Source organism: Staurois parvus, unplaced genomic scaffold (assembly GCF_062004578.1).
Source record: "Staurois parvus isolate SC_StPar_1 unplaced genomic scaffold, SC_StPar_1.0 ptg000909l, whole genome shotgun sequence".
Taxonomy (NCBI): domain Eukaryota; kingdom Metazoa; phylum Chordata; class Amphibia; order Anura; family Ranidae; genus Staurois; species Staurois parvus.
In genome coordinates, this window is record NW_028318705.1 from 117,888 (window position 1) to 143,553 (window position 25,666).

Consider the following 25,666-nt stretch of genomic DNA (forward strand, 5'->3'; position numbering starts at 1 on the left):
CTCTGACTGAGGGAAGGAGGTTGTTGCTCAAAATCTCACAATAAATGGCCCCATTCATCCTCTCCTTAATACAGTGCAGTTGCCCTGTCCCCTTCGCACAAAAGCACCCCCAAAGCATGATGTTACCACCCCCATGCTTCACAGTAGGGATGGTGTTCTTGGGATGCAACTCGTCCTTCTTTTTCCTCCAAACACAACGGGTGAAGTTTAGACCAAAAAGTTCTACATTGGTCTCATCTGACCACATGACTTTCTCCCATGCCTCCTCTGGATCACCCAGATGGTCATTGGCAAACTTCAGACGGGCCTGGACATGTGATGACTTGAGCAGGGGAACCTTCCGTGCAATGCATGATTTGAAAACATGACTGCGTAGTGTTCTACTGACAGTGACCTTTGAAACTGTGGTCCCAGCTCTCTTCATGTCATTGACCAGCTCCTCCCTTGTAGTTCTGGGCTGATTCCTCACCTTTCTTATCATCAGTGATACCCCACGAGGTGAGATCTTGCATGGAGCCCCAGTCCGAGGGAGACTGACAGTCGTCTTTAGCCTCTTCCATTTTCTAACAATTGCTCCAACAGTTGATCTATTTTCACCAAGCTGCTTGGCAATTGCCCCGTAGCCCTTTCCAGCCTTGTGGAGGTCCACAATTTTGTCTCTGGTGTCTTTTGACAGCTCTTTGGTCTTGCCCATGGTAGTAGTTGGTGTCTGACTGACTGTAGGGTGGACAGGTGTCTTTAAAGAGCTCAGACAGGTGCTACTAAGTTAGATTAATGAGTGGAGTAGAGGTGGACTTTTTAAAGGCACAGTAACAGGTCTTTGAGAGCCAGAATTCTTGCTGTTTCTTAGGTGTTCAAATACTTATGTTCAGCAGTGCAGGACAAATAAATTCTTTAAAAATCATACAATGTGATTTCCTGAATTTTTTTTTTTTAATTCTGTCTCTCAGAGTGGGAATGCACCTACAATGTGAATTTCAGACCCCTCCATGATTTCTAAGTGGGAGAACTTCGCAGGGTGTTCAAATACTTCTGTTCCTCACTGTACACTGCAGCGTTGCTCCGGGATCCCTTCTGCTCTTACCTTGTCCTTCGCTCCCACGATGTCCCTCCTGCAGCATCCCCGGCAATGTCCTCCTACGGGGGACAGAACTGGCGGGAAATTTGAAAGTTGTAAAAGTGACATTCACTAAATACACTAAAATCACATAGTATAACATTCCTGTATCAAACCATTTCACATACATTTTGTCCCGAGTGCTTTGTCCTGCGCCCTGCCTGCATTTTTACTTTTCTTTCTGCCTGGAAACTGAGAAGCGTCCAAAAAGCGTCCCTTTAGGTCAAAAGCGGTTTTAGACCAGCTAGAGAACAGCGATAGTAAATCAGAACCACTTGCAGAATTGAGTGATAATGATTCGTGGGGGAAATTCCTCATCAGACACTGAAAACGATTTTGCGACTTTGCTCAGCGATGTGCGAACTTGGCGCTATATTTCAAATTTCACTGTTTTTGGTTTGGTAATATTATTGAATTAAATTTAATATTATATTATTATTTTTTATGATTATTTATTAAATTATAATTTATGATTTCGTGTTTCAAATTTTATCATCCCCGGGATGTTTACTAGACTCTTGTTCGGACAGATTTCAGTGAGTTATTCCTAAAAATTACAGGCCTACAATAAAAAAAAACGACATATTTCCATGCCAAAAAAATGTACCGCTTTGAGCACAGAAATATGGACCTAATCAGACCGCTAGGGAGGCTACGGTTCCCTTATGTGACCTGTTATGTGATGTGGTCATTCTAAGCTTTAGAAAGGTTTATGGTATTTACATTTTGCTGAATGAAATCTTGGTGACAACAAGGTGTAAATGTGTGGTAATTCTGTGCTTCGTGGCAGACTTTTTAAGATTGTATATGCTGAAAGTCATTGTTTTTTATGTCCTACCAGCTATGCTTTTACTCCCCAGTCACCATGTATTGTCCTCTCATATACAGTACCTGTCAGACACATCCCATGGAGTCCGAATCAAGTGTCTGCAGCTTTTGGGTTGTCTGGGTTCTGTGGATAAAGTCCCCCTAAAAGAGGCAGAAAGCACACCAACAAAACATGTACAGAAGATAATAGGTGATTATTTCAATGATCAAGACCCCCGCGTCCGGACTGCTGCTATAAAAGCCATGGTGAGTGTTATCTACACATTAATTATGACAAGTTATTCTCATGCTTTACCAATGCACTGCAAAGCAACAGGTTCAGTTTAATTACCCCCCCCCCTTCCCAGGTGCTTATGCTTACCTTCCTTTGCGATCTCCCTGGGGCAGAACAGTCCAATGGGAAGCCACTGTGTTGAAGCGGAACTCTGGTCTCCTGTCAAAAATAAGTCAGCTGACTTTTTAAAAAAACATCACTCACCTGTCCCTCAATCCAGTCCCCAGTCGGGTTCACCAGCCGTCCTCTGTCCCCGGCTCCAGCATCTTAACTGTGGGCACCTATATGTGAATCTGCAAGACTGCGCATTGTGAAAGGTCCCGCAGTCTCCTGGGAGCTGTCACATGTCCCAGAAGACTGCGAGGGGGAGGAGAACTTCCACTCCTGATCACCTAGGCCACGGGTGTCAAACTGGCGGCCCTCCAGCTGTTGCCAAACTACAAGTCCCATGAGGCATTGCAAGATTGACAGTTACAAGCATGACTACCAAAGGCAGAGGCATGATGGGACTTGTAGTTTCGCAACAGCTGGAGGAATGCCAGTTTGACACCCGTGACCTAGGCGGTCAGAGCGGACGTGGGAGTGGGTACCTGTCAAAATCGGGTACCCACTCAATAACCACCCCCTCCCCCCCACTCCCTAAAGGTGCCAATTCTTAACAGGGAGCAGGGGACAGGTCCTTTTTAAAGCAAAAATTCCCCTTTTGGGTGGGGCTTCAATGTGTTCAAAATGTACCTGTTTTATATGTATGTATATAAATGGCCGGATGGGGGCAGTGTAGGGGGGGTTGCCGTTCATAAACGGCGCCCGCCATTTTGGACTGTGCGCGCTCCCTGGGAGCGCGTGGCACCGCGACCCGGTGCCGCTGTTTCCTCTGGACACAGCGGAACACCAATCGCTGTACAGGACCTCTGTGTGAGGTCCCGATCATGTGATCACTGATTGGCCAATCCGTGATCACATGAATAGTAGTAAGCAAGATGTCACTTCTGACATCATTGCTTACTACGTGTGAAATCTGTGAATGATCACAGAGATCACATGGTATGAGGCTATTCACAACAGCCTTGTACCATGTGACAAGCTGTGACCAATCGCAGCTCACACAGTATTTCTCAATGGCTGCAAGAATGCAGCCAGAGAGAAGGAGAAATGATTGCTTTTACAGCCTTTATGGGTATAAAAACAATCGGTGTAAAAAAAAAAAAATCTTCATCACCCCCCACAAGTAGTACAGTGTCACTATGGTGACACTGTACTGCTAGGGCGACAGTATGTTAAAAACAACAAAAAAAAAACAAATAATATTAAAAAATAAAAATGGAAAAAAAATATTTTTTTACTAAACAGATAACTGAATACATTTTGGCCAAGATTTAGAAAGATTATTTATTTGCAAAATATTATAAGAAAAACACTTTTTTTCAAAGTTTTTGGACTTTTTTTTCATTTATCTAGCAAAAAAATAAAAATCCCAGTGGTGAATAAATACTACCAAAATAAAGTTTTATCTTTCTCAAAAAAATGCCAAAACATTCATATGGGTACAGTGTTGCATGACCGCGCAATGGAAAGCTGAAAATTGGCCTGGACAGGAAGAGGGTGAAAGTGTCCGGACTGGAAGTGGTTAAAGAAACCTTGTTCGGTCACTAAAGAAATGAGGATGGCAACTCCCTGCAAGAGAAGATTTCGTATACTTACTTCTCCAGGGGCCCATGTGTCCCACCTCCCCTCTCTTCCAGTGCTGCAGCCTCATTTAGCAGCTCCAACATATAATAATTATGGGGGTGTCAGACGCCTATGTCCCTTACTGTGCACTATAGTTCCATCCTCTGGACCGTACATCAGTGCTGAGTCTTGTAGTGCTACAGGGGTTGGAGGGAGGACCATGGTGCACGCCCAACACTCAAACGTGAATTGTTCTTACATTGCTGTATGTCATTGGTTGATTTATGTGTTGTTGTCTTTGCTCAGTTACAGCTCCATGAGAGAGGCCTGAAGTTACAGCAAGGGACATACAGCCAGGTACAGTGCCTCAGAACCTAGTGACCATAATGCTGGACTTGTGTGAGTGATGGTGCACCAATTATAAATCTTCCTAAGAACAGTGGTGTCACTGAGGTTGGTGTCACCTGGTGCGGTAAAACGTGATGTCACCTCCCCCCTCCCCAATATTTCCCATTTACTGAAAGTATTACACAGCTCCTGCACCTCTGGACCTCTTCACATTACACAGCTCCTGCACCTCTGGACCTCTTCACATTACACAGCTCCTGCACCTCTGGACCTCTTCACATTACACAGCTCCTGCACCTCTGGACCTCTTCACATTACACAGCTCCTGCACCTCTGGACCTCTTCACATTACACAGCTCCTGCACCTCTGGACCTCTTCACATTACACAGCTCCTGCACCTCTGGACCTCTTCACATTACACAGCTCCTGCACCTCTGGACCTCTTTACATTACACAGCTCCCTGCACCTCTGGACCTCTTCACATTACACAGCTCCTGCACCTCTGGACCTCTTTACATTACACAGCTCCCTGCACCTCTGGACCTCTTCACATTACACAGCTCCTGCACCTCTGGACCTCTTCACATTACACAGCTCCTGCACCTCTGGACCTCTTCACATTACACAGCTCCTGCACCTCTGGACCTCTTCACATTACACAGCTCCTGCACCTCTGGACCTCTTCACATTACACAGCTCCTGCACCTCTGGACCTCTTCACATTACACAGCTCCTGCACCTCTGGACCTCTTCACATTACACAGCTCCTGCACCTCTGGACCTCTTCACATTACACAGCTCCTGCACCTCTGGACCTCTTTACATTACACAGCTCCCTGCACCTCTGGACCTCTTCACATTACACAGCTCCTGCACCTCTGGACCTCTTTACATTACACAGCTCCCTGCACCTCTGGACCTCTTCACATTACACAGCTCCTGCACCTCTGGACCTCTTCACATTACACAGCTCCTGCACCTCTGGACCTCTTCACATTACACAGCTCCTGCACCTCTGGACCTCTTCACATTACACAGCTCCTGCACCTCTGGACCTCTTCACATTACACAGCTCCTGCACCTCTGGACCTCTTCACATTACACAGCTCCTGCACCTCTGGACCTCTTCACATTACACAGCTCCTGCACCTCTGGACCTCTTCACATTACACAGCTCCCTGCACCTCTGGACCTCTTCACATTACACAGCTCCTGCACCTCTGGACCTCTTTACATTACACAGCTCCCTGCACCTCTGGACCTCTTCACATTACACAGCTCCTGCACCTCTGGACCTCTTCACATTACACAGCTCCTGCACCTCTGGACCTCTTCACATTACACAGCTCCTGCACCTCTGGACCTCTTCACATTACACAACTCCTGCACCTCTGGACCTCTTCACATTACACAACTCCTGCACCTCTGGACCTCTTCACATTACACAGCTCCTGCACCTCTGGACCTCTTCACATTACACAGCTCCTGCACCTCTGGACCTCTTCACATTACACAGCTCCTGCACCTCTGGACCTCTTCACATTACACAGCTCCTGCACCTCTGGACCTCTTCACATTACACAGCTCCTGCACCTCTGGACCTCTTCACATTACACAGCTCCTGCACCTCTGGACCTCTTCACATTACACAGCTCCTGCACCTCTGGACCTCTTCACATTACACAGCTCCTGCACCTCTGGACCTCTTTACATTACACAGCTCCCTGCACCTCTGGACCTCTTTACATGACACAGCTCCCTGCACCTCTGGACCTCTTCACATTACACAGCTCCTGCACCTCTGGACCTCTTCACATTACACAGCTCCTGCACCTCTGGACCTCTTCACATTACACAGCTCCTGCACCTCTGGACCTCTTTACATTACACCGATCCCTGCACCTCTGGACCCTTTTACATTACACAGCTCCCTGCACCTCTGGACTCCTTTACATTACACAGTAGCTGGGGCAGCACAGTGGCTAAATTGTTCACACTTCTGCCTGGCAGCACTAGGGTTGTCTATTTGAATCCCAACCACAGCACCACCTGCCTGGAGTTTGCGTGTCCTCCCTGTGCCTGCGTGGGTTTCCTTCAGGTACTCCGGTTTCCTCCCACTCTCCAAAGACATGCTGGTAGGTTAATTGTTCCCAATCTAAATTGTCCCTAGTATGTGTATGTATGAATGTGAGTTAGGGACCTTAGATTGTACGCCTCTTTGAGGGTAATAAAATAAAAATTACAACCCCCTTTACTTTACACACGCTCCACAACTCTGCCCTTTCCTACCATTACTCAGACACAGCAATTATGAATAGAAGGTGGGAGATGCTGGAGTTTATTTTTCAGAATAACAAGTTGATGATTGGTTGCTAGGACCACCAAGCAACCAATCACCTTCTGGTTAACTTGATAGGTTAACTCTGGCAGCTCCTGCACTCTTTTTTCAGCGGTGTCACCCGCTCTGTGTACAGAAATGTTCTTATTCTGCCTCCTGCTCTCTGCTCTGCTGTTAGTGGCGGAGGCAATTCGGCGTCCGCCCTGGGTGTCACCCCTTTGGCAGGTGTCACCCGGGTACGGTCCACACACCCATAGCAACACCACTGCCTAAAAGAGATGGGCTTACACCCCACTGTCACTATGCATAGAACTTTCACTTCTGTCTTGGAGCCTAGGACTTTGTAATTGTGAAGACATTACTTCGCTTCAAGGTGACTGTGAACTTAGGACTTCACTGTCAGCCCAACTACCTAGATGGTCTCTGTCCTTGGGACAGGGCCCCTTTGAATTCTATGAAGATCTGCGTGGCCGGCACACAGAAGATGTTTACAGACAAATGTTATCATTGTGCCACAGCAGTGAGAAACAGGTCAATATAGTTTGGTCCATATATATTTGGACACAGGCACAATTTTCATACTTTTGGTGCTGTATGTCAGAAGAATAAATTAAAGTGAAACGATCCAAATGAATTTGAAGTGCAGACTTTCAGCTTTAATTCAAGGGGTTGAACATAATTATCAAGTACAAATGTTAGGAACTGCATCCATTTTTATACACAGTCCCTCCATTTTCAGGGGCTGAATTGTAATTGAGCAAATGAATATAATCATAAATAAAATGTTAATTTTTAATATTTTGTTGAGAATCCTTTACTCTCAATGACTGCCTGAAGTCTGGAACCCATGGACATTACCAAAGACTGGGTTTCCTCCTTTCTGATGCTTTGCCTGAAGTCTGGAACCCATGGACATTACCAAAGACTGGGTTTCCTCCTTTCTGATGCTTTGCCAGGCTCTAACTGCAGCTGTCTTCAGTTGTTCTTTGTGGGTCTTTCTGCCTTTAGTTTGGCCTTTAGCAAGTGAAATGCATGCTCAGTTGGATTGAGATCAGGTGATTGACTCGGCCATTGCAGAATATTCCACTTCTTTTCCTTCAGCAGCTCCTGGGTTGCTTTTTGCAGTGTGTTTTGGATCATTGTCCATCTGTACTGTGAAGCGCCATCCAATCAACTTTGCTGCATTTGGCTGAATCCAGGCTGACAGTACAGGTGAAACTTGAAAAATTAGAATATCGTGCAAAAGTTCATTTATTTCAGTAATGCAACTTAAAAGGTGAAACTAATATGTGAGAGGGACTCATTACATGCAAAGCAAGATAGTTCAAGCCGTGATTTGTCATAATTGTGATGATTATGGCTTACATCTCATGAAAACCCCAAATCCACAATCTCAGCAATTTAGAATATTGCATGCAATCAATAAAACAAGGATTGTACATAGAACAGTATCGGACCTCTGAAAAGTATAAGCATGCATATGTACTCAGTACTTGGTTTGGGCCCCTTTTGCAGCAATTACTGCCTCATGCGGCGTGGCATGGAAGCTATCAGCCTGTGGCACTGCTGAGGTGGTATGGAAGACCAGGATGCTTCAATAGCGGCCTTCAGCTCTTCTGCATTGTTCGGTCTCATGGCTCATCTTTTTCTTGGCAATGCCCCATAGATTCTCTATGGGGTTCAGGTCAGGCGAGTTTGCTGGCCAATCAAGCACAGTAATCCCACGGTCATTGAACCAGGTTTTGGTGCTTTGGCAGTGTGGGCAGGTGGCCAAGTCCTGCTGGAAAATGAAGTCCGCATTCCCATAAAGCACGTCTGCGGAAGGAAGCATGAAGTGCTCCAAAATCTCCTGGTAGATGGCTGCGTTGACCCTGGACTTAATGAAGCACAGTGGACCAACACCAGGAGATGACATGGCTCCCCAAAACAACACAGACTGTGGAAACTTCACACTGGACTTCAAGCATCTTACAGTGTGTGCCTCTCCATTCTTCCTCCATACTCCAGGTCCTTGTGCCTCTCCATTCTTCCTCCATACTCGGGTTCCTTGTTTTCCAAATGAGATGCAAAAGTTGCTCTCATTAGAAAAGAGGACTTTGGACCACTGAGCAACAGACCAGGTCTGTTTTTCTTTAGCTTCTGACGTTGTTTGTTGTTCAGGAGCGGCTTGACAAGAGGAATACGACATTTGAAGCCCATGTCCAGGATCCATCTGTGTGTGGTGGCTCTTGATGCACTGACTCCAGCCTCAGTCCGCTCCTTGTGAAAGTCCCCAACACTTTTGAATGGCCTTTTCCTGACAATCCTCTCCAGGCTGCGGTCATCCCTGCTGCTTGTGCACCTTTTTCTTCCACACTTTTCCCTTCCACATAACTTTCTATTAATGTGCTTTGATACAGCACTTTGGGAACATCCAACTTCTTTTGCAATTACCTTTTGAGGCTTTCCCTCCTTATGGAGGGTGTCAATGATGGTTTTCTGCACAACTGTCAGGTCGGCAGTCTTTCCCATGATTGTGATTCCTACTGAACCAGACGGAGAGACCATTTAAAGGCTCAGGAACCCTTTGCAGGTGTTATGGCTTAATTAGCTGATTAGAGTGGGACACTTTGAGCCGAGAATATTGCACCTTTTCACAATATTCTCATTTTCTGAGATTGTGGATTTGGGGTTTTCATGAGCTGTAAGCCATAATCATCACAATTATGACAAATCACGGCTTGAACTATCTTGCTTTGCATGTAATGAGTCTATCTCATATATTAGTTTCACCTTTTAAGTTGCATTACTGAAAAAAATTAACTTTTGCACGATATTCTAATTTTTTGAGTTTCACCTGCATATCTGTAAACACGGCAGAATTCATCTGGCTGCTTCTGTCTTCTGTCACATCATCAATAAACACCAATGACCCAGTGCCACTGGAAGCCATGCATGCCCATGCCATCACACTGCCTCCACCATGTTTTACAGATGACGTGTGCTTTGGATTATGAGCTGTTCCAAGCCTTCTCCACACTTTGTCCTTCCTGTCATTCTGGTACAGATTCATCTTAGTTTCATCCATCCAAAGAATGCTTTTCCAGAACTGCTCTGGCTTTTTTAGATGTTTTTTGGCAAAGTATAATCTGGCTTTTCTATTCTTCAGGCTTATGAATGGTTTGCACCTTGTGGTGAACCCTCTGTATTTGCTCTCGTGAAGTCTTCTCTGGATTGTAGACTGACAATGATAGGCCCACCTCCTGGAGAGTGTCCTTCACTTGTCTAGATGTTGTGAATGGGATTTTCTTTAACATAGAGAGCATCCTGCGATCATCCACCACTGTTGTCTTCCGTGGACATCCATGCCTTTTTTATGTTGCTGAGCTCACCAGTGCATTCTTCTTTCCTCAGAATGGACCAAACTGTTGATTTGGCCACTCCTAATGTTGCTGCTATCTCTCTGATTGATTTGTTTAGTTTTTGAAGCCTTACAATGGCCTGGTTCACTTGCATGGACAGCTCCTTTGAACACATGCTGTAGGTTCACAGAAATGTATTCCAAATACAAATACCACACTTAGAATCAACTCCAGACCTTTTACCTGCTTAATTGATGAAGAAATAATGGAGTAGCCCACACCTGGCCATCAAACAGCTTTTGATTCAATTGTCCAATTACTTTTGGTCCCTTGAAAAGGGGGGATGGCTACTCTTAAGAGCTGTAATTCCTAAACCCTTCCTCCAATTTGGATGTACATACCCTCAAATAAACCCGAGAGTGTGCACTTACATATATCCAGTATAGAACTATAGCTTCAATATGTTTTGGTAAATACCTGAAAAAAACTAAAATTGTGCCTGTGTCCAAATATACATGGACCTAACTATATGTATCTAAAGAGGGTAAGGGTTAGGTTACTTTAGATTGTGGTTGCAAAAACGTTAAGTAAACTTTAGGAAGCCACTGTTTACTTAGCAGTCCTCTTTAGGGATGGGCTCATGTGTGTTTGGATCCTAGTTTGAACCCACCTGAGCGATCCCACGAGAAAGCTATTGTCAGGGCTCCAGGGTATGACCAGAGGTATGTGATTGACGCAGGGAAACGCAGGCTTCAGATATGTTATAAACAATAAGACAATTTATTAAAGACTAACAATACAAACATAAACGCAGTGCAATACTAAAACATAACACAGTGCAAACGAACCAAACCACCCACAGATAACAATATATACAATGCAAGCGTCGTCAGGCAGGCCGGGTCAATAACAATCGGGCAGGTAGGAACAGGGGGTCAGGCAGAGAATGGTCGGGGTCACAAGCCAGGGATGAAACAGGAGAAGTCAGCAGAGGTCCAGAATCAGGCAGGGTCAGCAACGAATCAGACAGAGACAGGAACAGGAACAGGAATGCAGGAACAAGATACAGGGCCCAGGAAAAACACACACCAAGGCAAAGACTGCAGGTCTGGCCATCACTTAAATACACCTGCATAAGCAGTTTCAGGTGTTTGGCTGGCTGCAGGGTTGAGTCTCTGATTGCTAGGAGCACCCGCTGGCCAGCCCTGGTACTGCAGCCCACAAGGCAGGTGAGTCCCACCATTACTGGCAAGTCCATTCCTGACAGCTATCACTGTACTTGGCCAATCATAAGCAACCATAGCATTCTCTGCGTTGCAGCCGCACGTATACATGCCCCTTGTATATAGGCGGCTGTGGACCATGGAATGCCTTGGCCACTTATGATTAGCACAGTACAGATGACCGCTTTCTGGCAAGAACCCTCAGGTGGATTTGGACTAGTATCTGAACATGCCTGAGCCCATGTAAGGAAATAAAAACAACCTGGACCAGCAGCTAGGTGGATTGAAACATAAACTGTAAGATGACGACTGAAAGCTGGAGATGTCTGAATGCTACAGACAGTTCTCGTTGCAGACATTTTGATGGATGACTACAGTGTTTTGATGGGTGATGGTTTCATAACTGTCATGACTTCAGAATGAAGAATGTGATTTTCCCATTAATATATACTGTATTATGTGAAGATAATGGCCCTTGTGTCTCCTGTACAGGCTTGTAAACTGCTCACCGACGACTATGAACAAGTGCGAAGTGCTGCCGTGGAACTTATTTGGGTTTTAAGTCAGCTCTATCCAGAAAGGTAATTCCAGTTTTTTTAAATTGAGTAAGCTTGTCCCGAAGAAAAGAAGTAACACTAACATAATGTGTGTGTGTGTGTGTGTGTGTGTGTATATGTTGTGTGTGTGTATGTTGTGTGTGTGTGTATATACGTGCACACACGCCTCAAAAAAATGAAAGGAACACTTTGAAAATACATCAGATCTCAATGGGGAAAAATCTCCTCCTGGATATCTATACTGACATGGACGGGGTAATGTGTTAGGAATGTAAGGATGTCCCATCGTTGGATGGAAATAATGATCGACCTACAGAGGACTGAATTCAAAGACATCCAGAAAATCAAAGTGAAAAAATGATGCAGCAGGCGAGTCCATTTTGCTGAAATTTCATTGCTCTCAGAATGGTCCTCAGTAGTTTGTATGGCCCCCCCGTGCTTGTATGCATGCCTGACAAAGTCGGGGCATGCTCATAATGAGATGATGGATGGTGTCCTGGGGGATTTCCTCCCAGATCTGGACCAGGGCATCACTGAGCTCCTGGACAGCCTGAGGTGCAACCTGGCGGCATCGGATGGACCGAAACATGACATCCCAGAGGTGTTCTATTGGATTTAGGTCAGGAGAGGGTGGGGGCCATTCAATAGTATCAATTCCTTCATCCTCCAGGAACTGCCTGCATACTCTTGCCACATGAGGCCGGACATTGTCGTGCACCAGGAGGAACCCAGGACCCACTGCACCAGTGTAGGGTCTGACAATGGGTCCAAGGATTTCATCCCGATACCTAATGGCAGTGAGGGTGCCATTGTCTAGCCTGTAGAGGTCTATGCGTCCCTCCATGGATATGACTTCCCAGACCATCACTGACCCACCACCAAAACGGTCATGCTGAGCGATGTTACAGGCAGCTTAATGTTCTCCACGGCTTCTCCAGACCCTTTCACGTCTGTCACATGTGCTCAGGGAGAACCTGCTCTCATCTGTGAAAAGCACAGGGCACCAGTGGTGGACCTGCCAATTCTGGTGTTCAATGGCAAATGCCAATCAAGCTCTATGATGCCGGGCAGTGAGCACAGGGCCCTCCCGCCACCCTCATGAAGTCTTTTTCTGACTGTTTGGTCAGAGACATTCACACCAGTGGCCTGCTGGAGGTCATTTTGTAGGGCTCTGGCAGGGCTCATCCTTTTCCTCCTTGCACAAACGAGCAGATACCGGTCCTGCTGATGGGTTAAGGACCTTCTACGGCCCTGTCCAGCTCTCCTAGAGTAACTGCCTGTCTCCTGGAATCTCCTCCATGCTCTTGAGACTGTGCTGGGAGACACAGCAAAACTTCTGGCAATGGCACGTATTGATGTACCATCCTGGAGGAGTGGGACTGCCTGTGCAACCTCTGTAGAGTTCAGGTATCGCCTCATGCTACCAGTAGTGACACTGACCCTAGCCAAATGCAAAACTAGTGAAAAACGGTCAGAAAGCATGAGTATGAAAAAAAAGTCAGTGGCCTCCACCTGTAAAACCATTCCTGTTTTGGGGGTCATCTCATTGTTGCCCATCTAGTGCACCTGTTGTTAATTTCCTTAACACCAAAGCAGCTAAAACTGATTAACAACCCCCTCTGCTACTTACCTGACCAGATCAATATCCCAGGAGTTTCATTGACTTGATGCTAGACTCTGAATAAAAAGTGTTCCCTCAATTTTTTTGAGGTGTGTGTGTGTATAAAAATGTGTGTGTATAAATGTACAGATAATTTGGTGTGAAGGGTGCAAGATTTTCTCCCAGGTTTTCTGCTCCGCACAGCCCTCTACACATTAGCCGTAATTCTTTCCATATCCATATCATGTTCCTGTTGTGTGTCCTGTGTGTAACTCTTCCTTCTCCCTTCAGCATTGTTCCTATCCCATCCTCCAATGAGGAGATCCGGCTAGTGGATGATGCTTTCGGCAAGGTCTGTCACATGGTCAGCGATGGATCATGGGTAGTCCGTGTTCAAGCCTGCAAACTTCTGGTAAGTTCTTTGTTAATCTTCTCTGTACCGTCTACTGTACATGTATGGTGGAGCAGCATGCACACAGCACTGGACAGCTACATACACACTCAGGGTCTGTTGCTGGACACTTGACTTTGCACACCCACATGGAACACAACAGTTGCTGGAGCGCATGCATGTAGACAGGAAGTAGATCAGCTGCAAAAAAAACAAGGGGAACAGGTGATATTGCCATGGTTGTCTGTGATTGGCTGCTAGACCCAAGCAGTGTCACAGGGGAGGAATCTCATGCGCCCTCCATATACAGAAGCACTGTGTATCTTTGCATGGACCCTGTCCTTTTGCCCTAAATAGGTAAGCTGACATTGACCTTTAACCCCTTGCCCTCCAGAGGATTTCCCCCCCTTCCTGACCAGGCCATTTTTTGCGTTATGGCGCTGCGTTATTTTAACTGACATTTGCGCGGTCATGCAACGCTGCACCCAAATGAAATTGATGTCCCTTTTTCCCACGAATTGAGTTTTTCTTTCGGTGGTATTTGATCGCCTCTGCATTTTTTGCGCTATAAAAAAAAAAAAGACAATTTTGAGAAAAAAACAATATTTTTCACTTTTTCCTATTAACTGCTTCTTGTCCGCCCTATAGCAGAAATACTGCTACAGGGCAGCACGGGTGTGCAAAATCACTTGTGTGATTTTGCATTTCTGGGTAGGGGGCGCGTGCAAGCTGTGTGTGCCCTACCCACGCCATCATTTGTGGCCGGTAATTACTCGCCTGCGCCTGGTGATTTCCGACGATCACCGACAGGGAGGAGGACTGTTTTTTGTTTACTAACAGCGATCCTCCCTGTCAGTTCGGGCACAAAGCAAAGCACAGCCATCCAGAGCAGTGTGATTACAGAGAAACACCAACACATCACCCCCTAGTAAAACACTCCCTGCACACAGTTAACCCTTTGATCGCCCCTCATGTTAACTCCTGCCTGCCCAGTGCCATTAGTACAGTGTCAGTGCTTTTTTCTTTTAGCACTGATCACTGTATTGGTGTCACTGGGGATGTCAGTGACACCAAGTCAATTTCCCCCCAGTGTCAGAATGCCCGCCGCAGTCCCGCTATAAGTCACTGATTGCCTCCATTACTAGTAAAAATGAAACAAAAAAAAATTCCAGTATCTATACCGCCATTTGTAAATGCTATAACTTTCATGTAAACCAATTAATTTACACATATTTTTTTTTTTTTTTAGCAAAGACATGTCGCAGAATACATTTTGGTGTACATTTATGACGAAATGTGATTTGTTAAAAAAAAAAAAATTTACTGAACATGTTTAATAGCAAAAAGTCAAAAATATTGTGTTTTTTTTTTTTTCTCAAAATTGTTGGTCTTTTTTTTTGTAGCGTAAAAAATAAAAACCGCAGAGGCGATAAAATACCACCAAAAGACAGCTCAATTCGTGGGAAAAAAAGGACGTAAATTTAATTCGGGTGCAGCGTTGCATGACCACGCCGTAATGCAAAAAATGACCTGGTCAGGAAGGGGGGGTAAATCTTCAGGAGGGCAAGTGGTTAAAGATGTCCAGTAAAAAAAAATTTTTTAAAAATCTAATTTTGTCATACACATAGGCCAAAATATATTCTGCAACATGTTTTTGTTAAAAGAAATCCCAATACGTGTAAATTAATTGGTTTACGTGAAAGTTACGGTGTTTACAAATAGCGGAATATATACTGGGATTTTTTTTTTTAACTAGTAATGGCGGTGACTTATAGCGGGACTGCAGCAGGCATTCTGACACTGGGGGGGGGAACTGACTTGGTGTCACTGACATCCCCAGTGACACCAATACAGTGATCAGTGCTAAAAAAAAGTACTGACACTGTACTAATGGCACTGGGTAGGAAGGGGTTAACATGAGGGGCGATCAAAGGGTTAACTGTGTGCTGGGAGTGTTTTACTAAGGGGCTGTGTCCGTGTGCTTCACTGTAAGCACACTGCTTTGGATGGCTGTGCTGTGCACAGCCATCCAAAGCAGTGTGCCCAAGCTGACAGGGTGGAGAACTGTTTTGTTTACAGACAGTTCTCCTCCCCATCAGAGATCCTCGGCAATTACCGGGTGTTGGCGAGTAACCCGGGACCCAGTGATTGACGGCCGTGGCTGTGCCCCCTACCCGGAAATCCGAAATCGTGTGTGTGTGTGTGTGTGTGTGTGTGTGATTTTGCGCACCCGTGCCGCCCTGTAGCAGTATTTCTGCTATAGGGCGGTCGGGAAGTGGTTAAAGAAGAAGGGATACAACAATGGTGAACTCCTATTTGGTAGTGTTATGCACCCAAAGAACTGTCTGTACTCTTTTAACCTCTTTCCGACTGAGCTTTACCCGAATGAAAGCTACAGCACAATTGTCCAATTCTGGGAGGGTGTCTATTGACATGCTCCCGGAACCCCGCTCCCGTGGTTGGCATCGGGCACACTCTGTGATTGCTGTGTCCTTTGGACACAGCTGATCATAGATCGGGGTAAAGGGCCAATCACAGAGGCCCTTTACCTGTTTCCAATCACAGCTGATTACATTGTACACAGGATTTTCTGGTTATCGGCAGAGAAGGTAAGCAGCAATCCACACAGGAGACCTCTACACATAATCAGGGCACTGATCATCAGTGCAGCCCCATCAGTGCCCCTATCGCTGCCCATCCGTGCCGACTGTTAATGCCGCCTCATCAATGACCATCAGTGCAGCCTATCAGTGCCCCTATCGCTGCCCATCAGTGCTGACTGTTAGTGCCACCTCATCAATGACCATCAGTGCAGCCCCATCAGTGCCCCTATCGCTGCCCATCCGTGCCGACTGTTAATGCCGCCTCATCAATGACCATCAGTGCAGCCTATCAGTGCCCCTATCGCTGCCCATCAGTGCTGACTGTTAGTGCCGCCTCATCAATGACCATCAGTGCAGCCCCATCAGTGCCCCTATCGCTGCCCATCAATGCTGACTGTAAGTGCCACCTCATTAATGACCATCAGTGCAGCCTATCAGTGCTCATCAGTGAAAAAGAAAAATTACATATTTACAAAATTCTATAACCGAAAGAAAAACTTTTGGGTTTTTTTTCAAAATTTTCTGTCTTTTTTCACTTGTTTAAGAAAAAGAAAACATCCAGTGGGGACTTAAATACCACCAAAAGAAAGCTCTATCAGTCTAAAAAAAAAATATAAAAATGTTGTTTTGGGTACAGTGTTGCATGACTGCGCAATTGTCATTCAAAGTGCGACAACGTTGAAAGATGAAAGTTGGCAAAGCAGTTAATAATACACACTAATTTCTTGTACCAATTCTTCTTTTGTACTACAGGGATCAATGCTGCAAGTCAGCCCCCATTTCCTGGAGCAAACCTTGGACAAGAAGCTTATGTCTGACCTGCGGGTAAAGTGTCCTGTCTAATAAATTGGGAATCTGTGGGTATCATTTAACAGAGATAAGAGAAGACTTTTTTTTTTTGTTTTTTTTTTAAAGCCCTGGTGGCCAACCTGCAGCCTAAGGGCTCCTTGTGGCCCTTTGATTCTGGTTGTGCAGCCGGACAGTGGCACTGCAGGGTCGGGTGGCCGTTTATAAACAGCCTCCCCGCGACCTGCTTGTGCGCGCTCCCTGGGAGGCCGCGGCACCGTGATCCGGTGCCCGCTGCGTCCTCCGGACACAGTGGAACACCGATCGTCGTACGGGACCTCTGTGTGAGGTCCGGATCATGTGATCCCTGATTGGCCAATCAGTGATCATATGAATAGTAGTAAGCAAGATGTCGCTTCTGACATCGCTGCTTACTACGTGTGAAATCTGTGAATGATCACAGAGGTCACATGGTACAAGGCTATTCACAACAGCCTTGTACCATGTGACAAGCTCTGACCAATCACAGCTCACACAGTAGTTCTCAATGGCTGCAAGAATGCAGCCGGAGAGAAGGAGAAATGATTGCTTTTACAGACTCTATGGGTGTAAAAGCAATCGGTGTAAGAAAAAAAAAAAAAAAAAATTCTTCATCGCCCTCCATGGTGACACTGTACTGTTAGGGTGACAGTATGTAAAAAAAAAAAACCCATAAAAAAATAAAAATGTTTAAAATTTATAAATTTTGGTTAAACTAATTTGGGTTATTTTTTTTTTTATTTACTAAAAAGATAACAGAATAAATTTTGGCCAAGATTTATGGTGAAATATTATTTATTTGCAAAATTTTATGAGAAAAACACTTTTTTCAAAATGTTTGGACTTTTTGATTTATATAGCAAAAAAATAAAAATCCCAGTGGTGAATAAATACCACCAAAATAAAGATTTATCTAAAAAAAATGCTAAAAAATTCATATGGGTACAGTGTTCCATGACCGCACAATTGTCATTCAAAGTGTGATAGCACTGAAAGCTGAAAATTGGCCTGGACAGGAAGGGGGTAAAAGTGTCCGGACTGGAAGTGGTTAAAGCAGAACTTCCCCTATTGGGTGGAGCTCCACTTTAAAGTCCAATTATTCCCACCAATGACATCAGTAGAACGGCTTCGTGAATGGGCAAAATGCAGCTTGCATTTGGATACATTCAGCTTGCTTTGAGATACTTCTAAGTTCCTTTGGAGGTGCTTCTGACCTCATTCTAACCTGGTAAAGCTGCCTTTGCATTCCTTTTGATATGTATCGATCTAAAAGAACATTTCTGATGTGCTTTGCTATGTTATCCTTTTAATTAAAGCGGAGCTCCGCCCAAAAGTGGAAGTTCTGCTTTAAACCTTTCTCCCCATTAAGGATTGGCACCTTTGAGGAGCGGGTACCCGAATTTGACAGGTACCCGCTCCCATTTCTGCTGTGATCGCCTAGGCGATCAGAAGCGGAAGTTGTCCTCCTTCCCCGTAGTCTTGTGGGACACGTGACAGGTCCCAGAAGACTACGGGGCCATTCACAAAGCGCAGCGCTTCTCGCGCATGCGCAGTGGGCACCCGGATGTGGAGCTGTCACAGCCGGGTGCCCACACTGAAGATGCCGCTGCCAGGGGGAGAAGACGGCCGGTGAAACTAGCGGTGGTGAGGACACCGCTGGATAGAGGGACAGGTAAGCGGCTGTATTTTAAAAGTCAGCAGCTACAGTTTTTGTGTAGAAAACTCTGCCAACATGCTGCATGTTGGCACCCTTGTTCTCTGAAGAGGGGGACCAGTCCTTAAAGCAGAACTTCCACTATTGGGTGAAGCTCTGCTTTAAAGTCCAGTTATTCCCACCAATGACATCAGTAGAACGGCTTTGTGCTTGGGCAAAATGTAGCTTGCTTTTTTGGTACATTCAGCTCGCTTTGAGCTACTTTTAAATTCCTTTTTGGAGGTGCTTCTGAACTCATTCTAACCTGGTAAAGCTGCCTTTGCATTCCTTTTGATAAGTATCGATATAAAAGCACATTTCTGATGCAAGTAATTCCGCACATATCAAGTAAGTTGACTATTGCCTTAGAGAAGGGGTGTCATACTCTATTTAATCGCGGGCCGTATCAGCATTATGGTTGCCCTCAAAGGGCCGGTTGTATCTGTAAGACTAGATATTTAGAGTACCCCATCCCCCATTACATCAGATGCCAAGAATCCCACACCCTCCCTAACATCACCATGCACCCTCTTTGGGGGCAGAGCTGGAAATCAGAAAGTGCAGGGTCTGGAGGAGGACCAGAGGTAGGGTGGAGTCAGTTACCAGAGTCTGCTGAATGCTGAGACCAGGGGAGGCAGAGATGAGGGAGTGCTGCAGCTGCACTGAGAGGTGCAGGATTTGGCAGAGGAATTTTATTCTCCTCTCTGCTGCCGACTGCTGAGACAAGGTGGGGGCGGAAACAAGGGGGTACCTGCAGGAGAGGTGCAAGGGCCACATGAAATGGCCTGTGGGAGTCACTTTGGGTGGGGAGCCCATGGAACCCAGCTCACTTTGGAGAGGTGGGGAGACCCCTGTCTCAGCTCCCCATATCCCTCTTATGTGTAAGTCACCCTGTGCCTGTTAGGGGTACAGGGTGATCTGTCCTAATATTGGGTGGGGGGTTGTTGATTGTCATGTGTCATTGTAATGTCATGTGGCTGCATCCCATTGTTCTATTGTTTCTGGTTTGGGAGCAAACTATTATGGGATGTATGTGTTTATGTGTATTAGCTTAGTGGGGGGTGTCTCCAGCAGCCCTCCCTCCTTATTTGACTGCTGGTGTGAAGTTTGAATACCTGTGTGTCTCTTGTTACTAAATGTAGATTACCCCGCCCTGTGTCATTATGCAGGGAGGGGGGATTGTCCAGAGTGTATATATCTTGTATCTGTGTTCAAATAAAGTCGTCTAGTCTTGTATGGTCGGTTGTGGTGTCTGTTGTCCGTGTTCGGACAGGGAATCGGTAGTTTAACGGAAGTACTCAAGCGCAGTCTTGGTCGGTTCCGTTACATCCTGGAGGGCTGGATTCGGCCCGCAGGCTTTGTGTTTGACACCTGTTCCTTAGAGACTTGTATATTCGGAACCTCAAGTGCAGCCTCTGACATTGCCAAGGGGGTGCACACAATATTTGGTGAACGTAATGCTACATAAAGTTGTCAGACTATGGCCATGCTACAGGAGATGGTCAGAAATTTCTGATCTGTTATAGGAGTTGTTGGACACTGGAGACATGCTGTACAAGATTGTCATAGAGTGAAGGACACATGAGGTGAGACTGCTAGAGATCACAGCTATCAGCAGTTCACAAATCAATGTTTCCGTGTTACAATTGCACTTGTGCCAAATTCGATATATGTGTCCGCAAGATCCATTATAAAAGATCCACGGACTCTTTCATGTGCTGGAAGATACTTGGAAATTGAATTACCAGGTAACAAAGGTTGTTTTTTGTATTGCATATTCCTTGCCACGCAGAGGAAGAGAACAGCACACGAGCGGGCCAAAGAGTTGTACAGCTCCGGGGAGTTCTCCAGTGGTAGGAAGTGGGGAGACGACGCACCCAGAGAGGAGCTAGACACAGAAGCTGTGAACCTGATAGAGTCGGGAGCTTGCGGAGCATTTGTTCATGGTCTGGAGGACGAGATGTACGGTATGTAGGCCAGAGTATAGAAGGTACTTCTACGGCAACAAAGCAGAGGTTAGCATCTGTTTCCTAATCAACACAGGGAGAATAAAACATTACATTTCATTGGCTGGGACAGACAAGTGCCTTGCGTCATGGTTTCCAAAAAAAAAAAAAATATATATATATATATAGAGTTGTGTTCAAAATAATAGCAGTGTGTTGAAAAAAGTGAATAAAGCTCAAAATCCTTCTAATAGCTTTTATTTCCATCCACACAAATGCATTGGGAACACGACACATTCTATTCCAAATCAAAACATGAAGAAAAATACATCAAATTTGTGTTGTTCCTCTAAAAAAAATTGAAGAAAAGTGAATATTAGACGGTTTAAAAAAATCGCAGTGTTTGTATTCTTCTTTACAAACTCAAACATTCACTATATAAACTGAAAAATGTTTGAAGATTTTGCTTTCCTTTGAATGACTTCATGAATATTTGGTTGTAGTCGCACTGTTTCTGAGAACTGCTGTACATCTGTGTTGCATGGAGTCACCCAACTTCTGGCCCCTGTGATCAGGTATTCCAGCCCAGGATGATTGGACGACATTCCACGGTTCTTCTCTATTTCTTGGTTTTGCCTCAGAAACGGCATTTTTGATGTCACCCCACAAGTTTTCTATTGGATTAAGATCCGGGGATTGGGCTGGCCACTCCATAACGTCCATCTTGTTGGTCTGGAACCAAGATGTTGCACGTTTACTGGTGTGTTTGGGGTCGTTGTCTTGTTGGAACACCCATTTCAAGGGCATTTCCTCTTCAGCATAAGGCAGCATGACCTCTTCAAGTATTCTGATGTATTCAAACTGATCCATGATCCCTGGTATGCGATAAATAGGCCCAACACCGTAGTATGAGAAATATCCCCATATCATGATGCTTGCACCACCATGCTTCACTGTCTTCACAGTGTACTGTGGCTTGAATTCAGTGTTTGGGGGTCGTCTGACAAACTGTCTCCAGCCACTAGACCCAAAAAGAACAATCTTACTTTCATCAGTCCACAAAATGTTGCGCCATTTCTTTTTAGGCCAGTCAATGTGCTCTTTGGCAAATTGTAACCTCTTCAGCACGTCTTTTTTTCAACAGTGGGACTTTGCGGGGGCTTCTTGCAGATAGCTTGGCTTCACATAGGCATCTTCTAATTGTAACTGTACTCACAGGGAACGTCACACCTTCTTTCATCTTCCTGGAGCTGATTGTTGGCTGAGTCCGCGCCATTTTGGCTATTCTTCTATCCATTCCAATGGTAGTTTTTCTCTTTCTTCCACGTCTTTCAGGTTTTGGTTGCCATTTTAAAGCATTTGTGATCATTTTAGCTGAGCAGCCGATCATTTTCTGCACTTTTTTATATGTTTTCCCCTCTCCAATCAACTATTTAATCAAGGTAAGCTGTTTTTCTGAACAATGTGTGGAACGACCCATTTTCCTCAGAATTTCAGAGAGAAATGCACTGTAACCAGCATGTACAACATTTGCTGCCTTCCTTCCTTAAATAAGGGCAATAATTGCCACCTGTTTTTCACAGAATGAATGACCTCAATAATAGAACTCCACACTGCTATTATTTTGAACATGCCCCTTTCAATGAGTGATTCAATGACACAGAATCAGCAGCATGCATGTCATGACTGTTGGGTCTGTTGGATTTCTATTACTCACTACACCTGCTAGTAAATTATTTGCCATGTAGAAATATCATTTCTACCAAAAACAGTGATTGATCCGGTTAGTGATGTCTGACTGCTATTATTTTGAACCCAACTGTACATACCCTCAAATTAAACGTGAGAGTGTGCTCTTTCAGCCCATATCCATTATATAACTATAGCTTGAATATGTTTTGGTAAATACCTGAAAAAAAAAACTAAAATTGTGCCTGTGTCCAAATATATATGAACCTAACTGTATATGTGTGTGTGTGTGTGTATATACATGTGTGTGTGTGTGTGTGTATATGTGTGTTTGTGTATGTATGTATGTGTATGTGTGTGTGTGTGTGTGTGTGTATGTATATATATATATATATATATATATATATATATATATATATTAGATTGTAAGCTCCAAGGATCAGGGCCCTCCTATCCTTCTTGTATTGAACTGTACTGTTACTGTATTGTCTCCCTTTATATTGTAAAGTGCTGAGCAAACTGCTGGCGCGATATAAATCCTGTGTAATAATAATGTGTGTGTGTGTATGTATGTGTATATATGTGTGTGTGTGTGTGTGTGTGTGTGTGTGTGTATATATATATATATATACAGTCATGGCCGAAATTGTTGGCACCCTTGATATTTTTCCTGAAAATCAAGTATTTCACACAAAAAAGGTATTGCATTAACACATGTTTTGCTATACACATGTTTATTCCCTTTGTATGTATTGGAACAAATATAAAACAGAGGCAGAAAAGCAAATATGACATAATGTCACACAAAACCCCAAAAATGGGCTGGACAAAAGTATTGGCACCCTTAACTTAATATTTGGTTGCACACCCTTTGGAAAACATAACTGAAATCAGTCGCTTCCTATAACCATCAATAAGCTTCTGACACCTCTCACCCGGAATTTTGGACCACTCTTCCTTTGCAAACAGCTCCAGGTCTCTCTTATTGGAAGGACACCTTTTCCCAACAGCAATTTTAAGATCTCTCCACAGGTGTTCAATGGGATTTAGATCTGGGCTCATTGCTGGCCACTTCAGAACTCTCCAGCGCTTCTTTGCCATCCATTTCTGAGTGCTTTTTGACGTATGTTTGGGGTCATTGTCCTGCTGGAAGACCCAGGATCTTGGACGCAAACCCAGCTTTCTGACACTGGGCCCTACAGTGCGACCCAAAATCCTTTGGTAATCCTCAGATTTCATGATGCCTTGCACACAGTCAAGGCACCCAGTGCCAGAGGCAGCAAAACAACCCCAAAACATCATTGAACCTCCACCATATTTTACCGTAGGTACTGTGTTTTGTTCTTTGTAGGCCTCATTCCGTTTTCGGTAAACAGTAGAATGATGTGCTTTACCGAAAAGCTCTATCTTGGTCTCATCTGTCCACAAGACGTTTTCCCAGAAGGCTTTTGGCTTACTCAAGTACATTTTGGCAAACTGTAGTCTTGCTTTTTTATGTCTCTGTGTCAGCAGTGGGGTCCTCCTGGGTCTCCTGCCATAGCGTTTCATTTCATTTAAATGTCGACGGATAGTTCGCGCTGACACTGATGCTCCCTGAGCCTGCAGGACAGCTTGAATGTCTTTGGAACATGTTTGGGGCTGCTTATCCACCATCCGGACTATTCTGCGTTGCAATCTTTCATCAATTTTCCTCATCCGTCCACGACCAGGGAGATTAGCTACAGTGCCATGGGTTGCAAACTTCTTGATAATGTTGCGCACTGTGGACAAAGGCAAATCTAGTTCTCTGGAGATGGACTTGTAACCTTGAGATTGTTGATATTTTGCCACAATTTTGGTTCTCAGGTCCTCAGACAGTTCTCGTCTCCTCTTTCTGTTGTCCATGCTTAGTGTGGCACAGACAGACACACAATGCAAAGGTTAAGTGAACGTCTCTCCTTTTTATCTGCTTTCAGGTGTGATTTCTATATTGCCCACACCTGTTACTTGCCCCAGGTGAGTTTACAGGAGCATCACATGCTTGTAACATTCTTATTTATCCGCAGTTGTGAAAGGGTGCCAATACTTTTGTCCAGCCCATTTTTGGAGGTTTGTGTGACATTATGTCGAATTTGCTTTCTTTCCTCCCTTTTTTTGTTTTGTCCCAATACACACAAAGGGAATAAACATGTGTATAGCAAAACATGTGTTAATGCAATACGTTTCGTGAGAAATACATGATTTCCTGGAGAAATATCAAGGGTGCCAACAATTTCGGCCATGACTGTATATATATGTGTATGTATGTGTGTATGTATATATATGTATGTGTATATATGTATGTGTATGTATATATGTATGTGTATATATATATATATATATATATATATATATATGTGTATATATATTTATTACACACTGTATATATGTATTCGACTTTTTAAATAATATGAGTTAAATTAATATGAGTTTTTAGACATACTATCCAGTAATGTAAAATAACTCTTCTTGAAAGTTTTACATTATTTTATACAGCATGGCACTGGCCGTAATATGCGTGAAGTAAGCTAATCTTTTCCGCCATTATTGGCGTTTTCTTTTTCTGTCGGCACAACCCCATTTTTTTGCCGATAATTTTCCGTGGCCAGTACATTGGTACATCACTACTAAACAGGTATCTATTCCTGAGTTATAATTGGGATGTGGTGCCACCAGTCCAATTCTGTCATGAAGTAGTGTAATTACATTAAGACACACAATTGCATTTGAGTCTATAATTGTAGACAATTTGTCTTACGCTGTCTCTGCAGAGGTGAGGATCGCTGCGGTGGAGTCCTTGTGTCTGCTGGCTCGTTCTTCTCCACCATTTGCAGAGAAATGTCTGGACTTTCTGGTGGACATGTTCAATGACGAGATAGAAGAAGTAAGACTGCAATCCATCCACACCATGCGTAAGATTTCTGAAAACATTACCCTGCGGGAGGACCAGCTGGACACAATCCTGGCTGTACTGGAGGTAAGAAATTAGGGGGGGCTGACATCAGTGATCCAGATAATGAAGAAATACAACTCCCAACATGCTCTTTCAGGCTGGTGTGTCATGCTGGAACTTAATGTGTATTTGAACCCTACTAATTTGTATCCTCTTGGTCTGTTAAAGTAAATACACTTTTTTTTTAATATATATTCAATATATACAAAAAGATGTTAAGGTGGAACACCAGCTTAATTTTTTTTTCAGTTT

The 25,666-nt window shown here is 44.4% G+C and overlaps 1 protein-coding gene across 2 annotated transcripts in view; it reads left to right on the forward strand.

Moving 5' to 3' along the window:
- Positions 1 to 25,666, forward strand: part of INTS4 (integrator complex subunit 4) — an 87,267-nt gene that overhangs the window by 17,231 nt on the left and 44,370 nt on the right. For both annotated transcript variants that reach the window (XM_089656472.1, XM_089656473.1), the window contains exons 5-11: positions 2,006 to 2,191; positions 4,194 to 4,244; positions 11,632 to 11,720; positions 13,588 to 13,708; positions 17,044 to 17,115; positions 20,601 to 20,775; positions 25,233 to 25,438. In XM_089656472.1, coding sequence (XP_089512598.1) covers positions 2,006 to 2,191; positions 4,194 to 4,244; positions 11,632 to 11,720; positions 13,588 to 13,708; positions 17,044 to 17,115; positions 20,601 to 20,775; positions 25,233 to 25,438 — 900 coding nt within the window. The remainder of the gene's footprint in view (positions 1 to 2,005; positions 2,192 to 4,193; positions 4,245 to 11,631; positions 11,721 to 13,587; positions 13,709 to 17,043; positions 17,116 to 20,600; positions 20,776 to 25,232; positions 25,439 to 25,666) is intronic.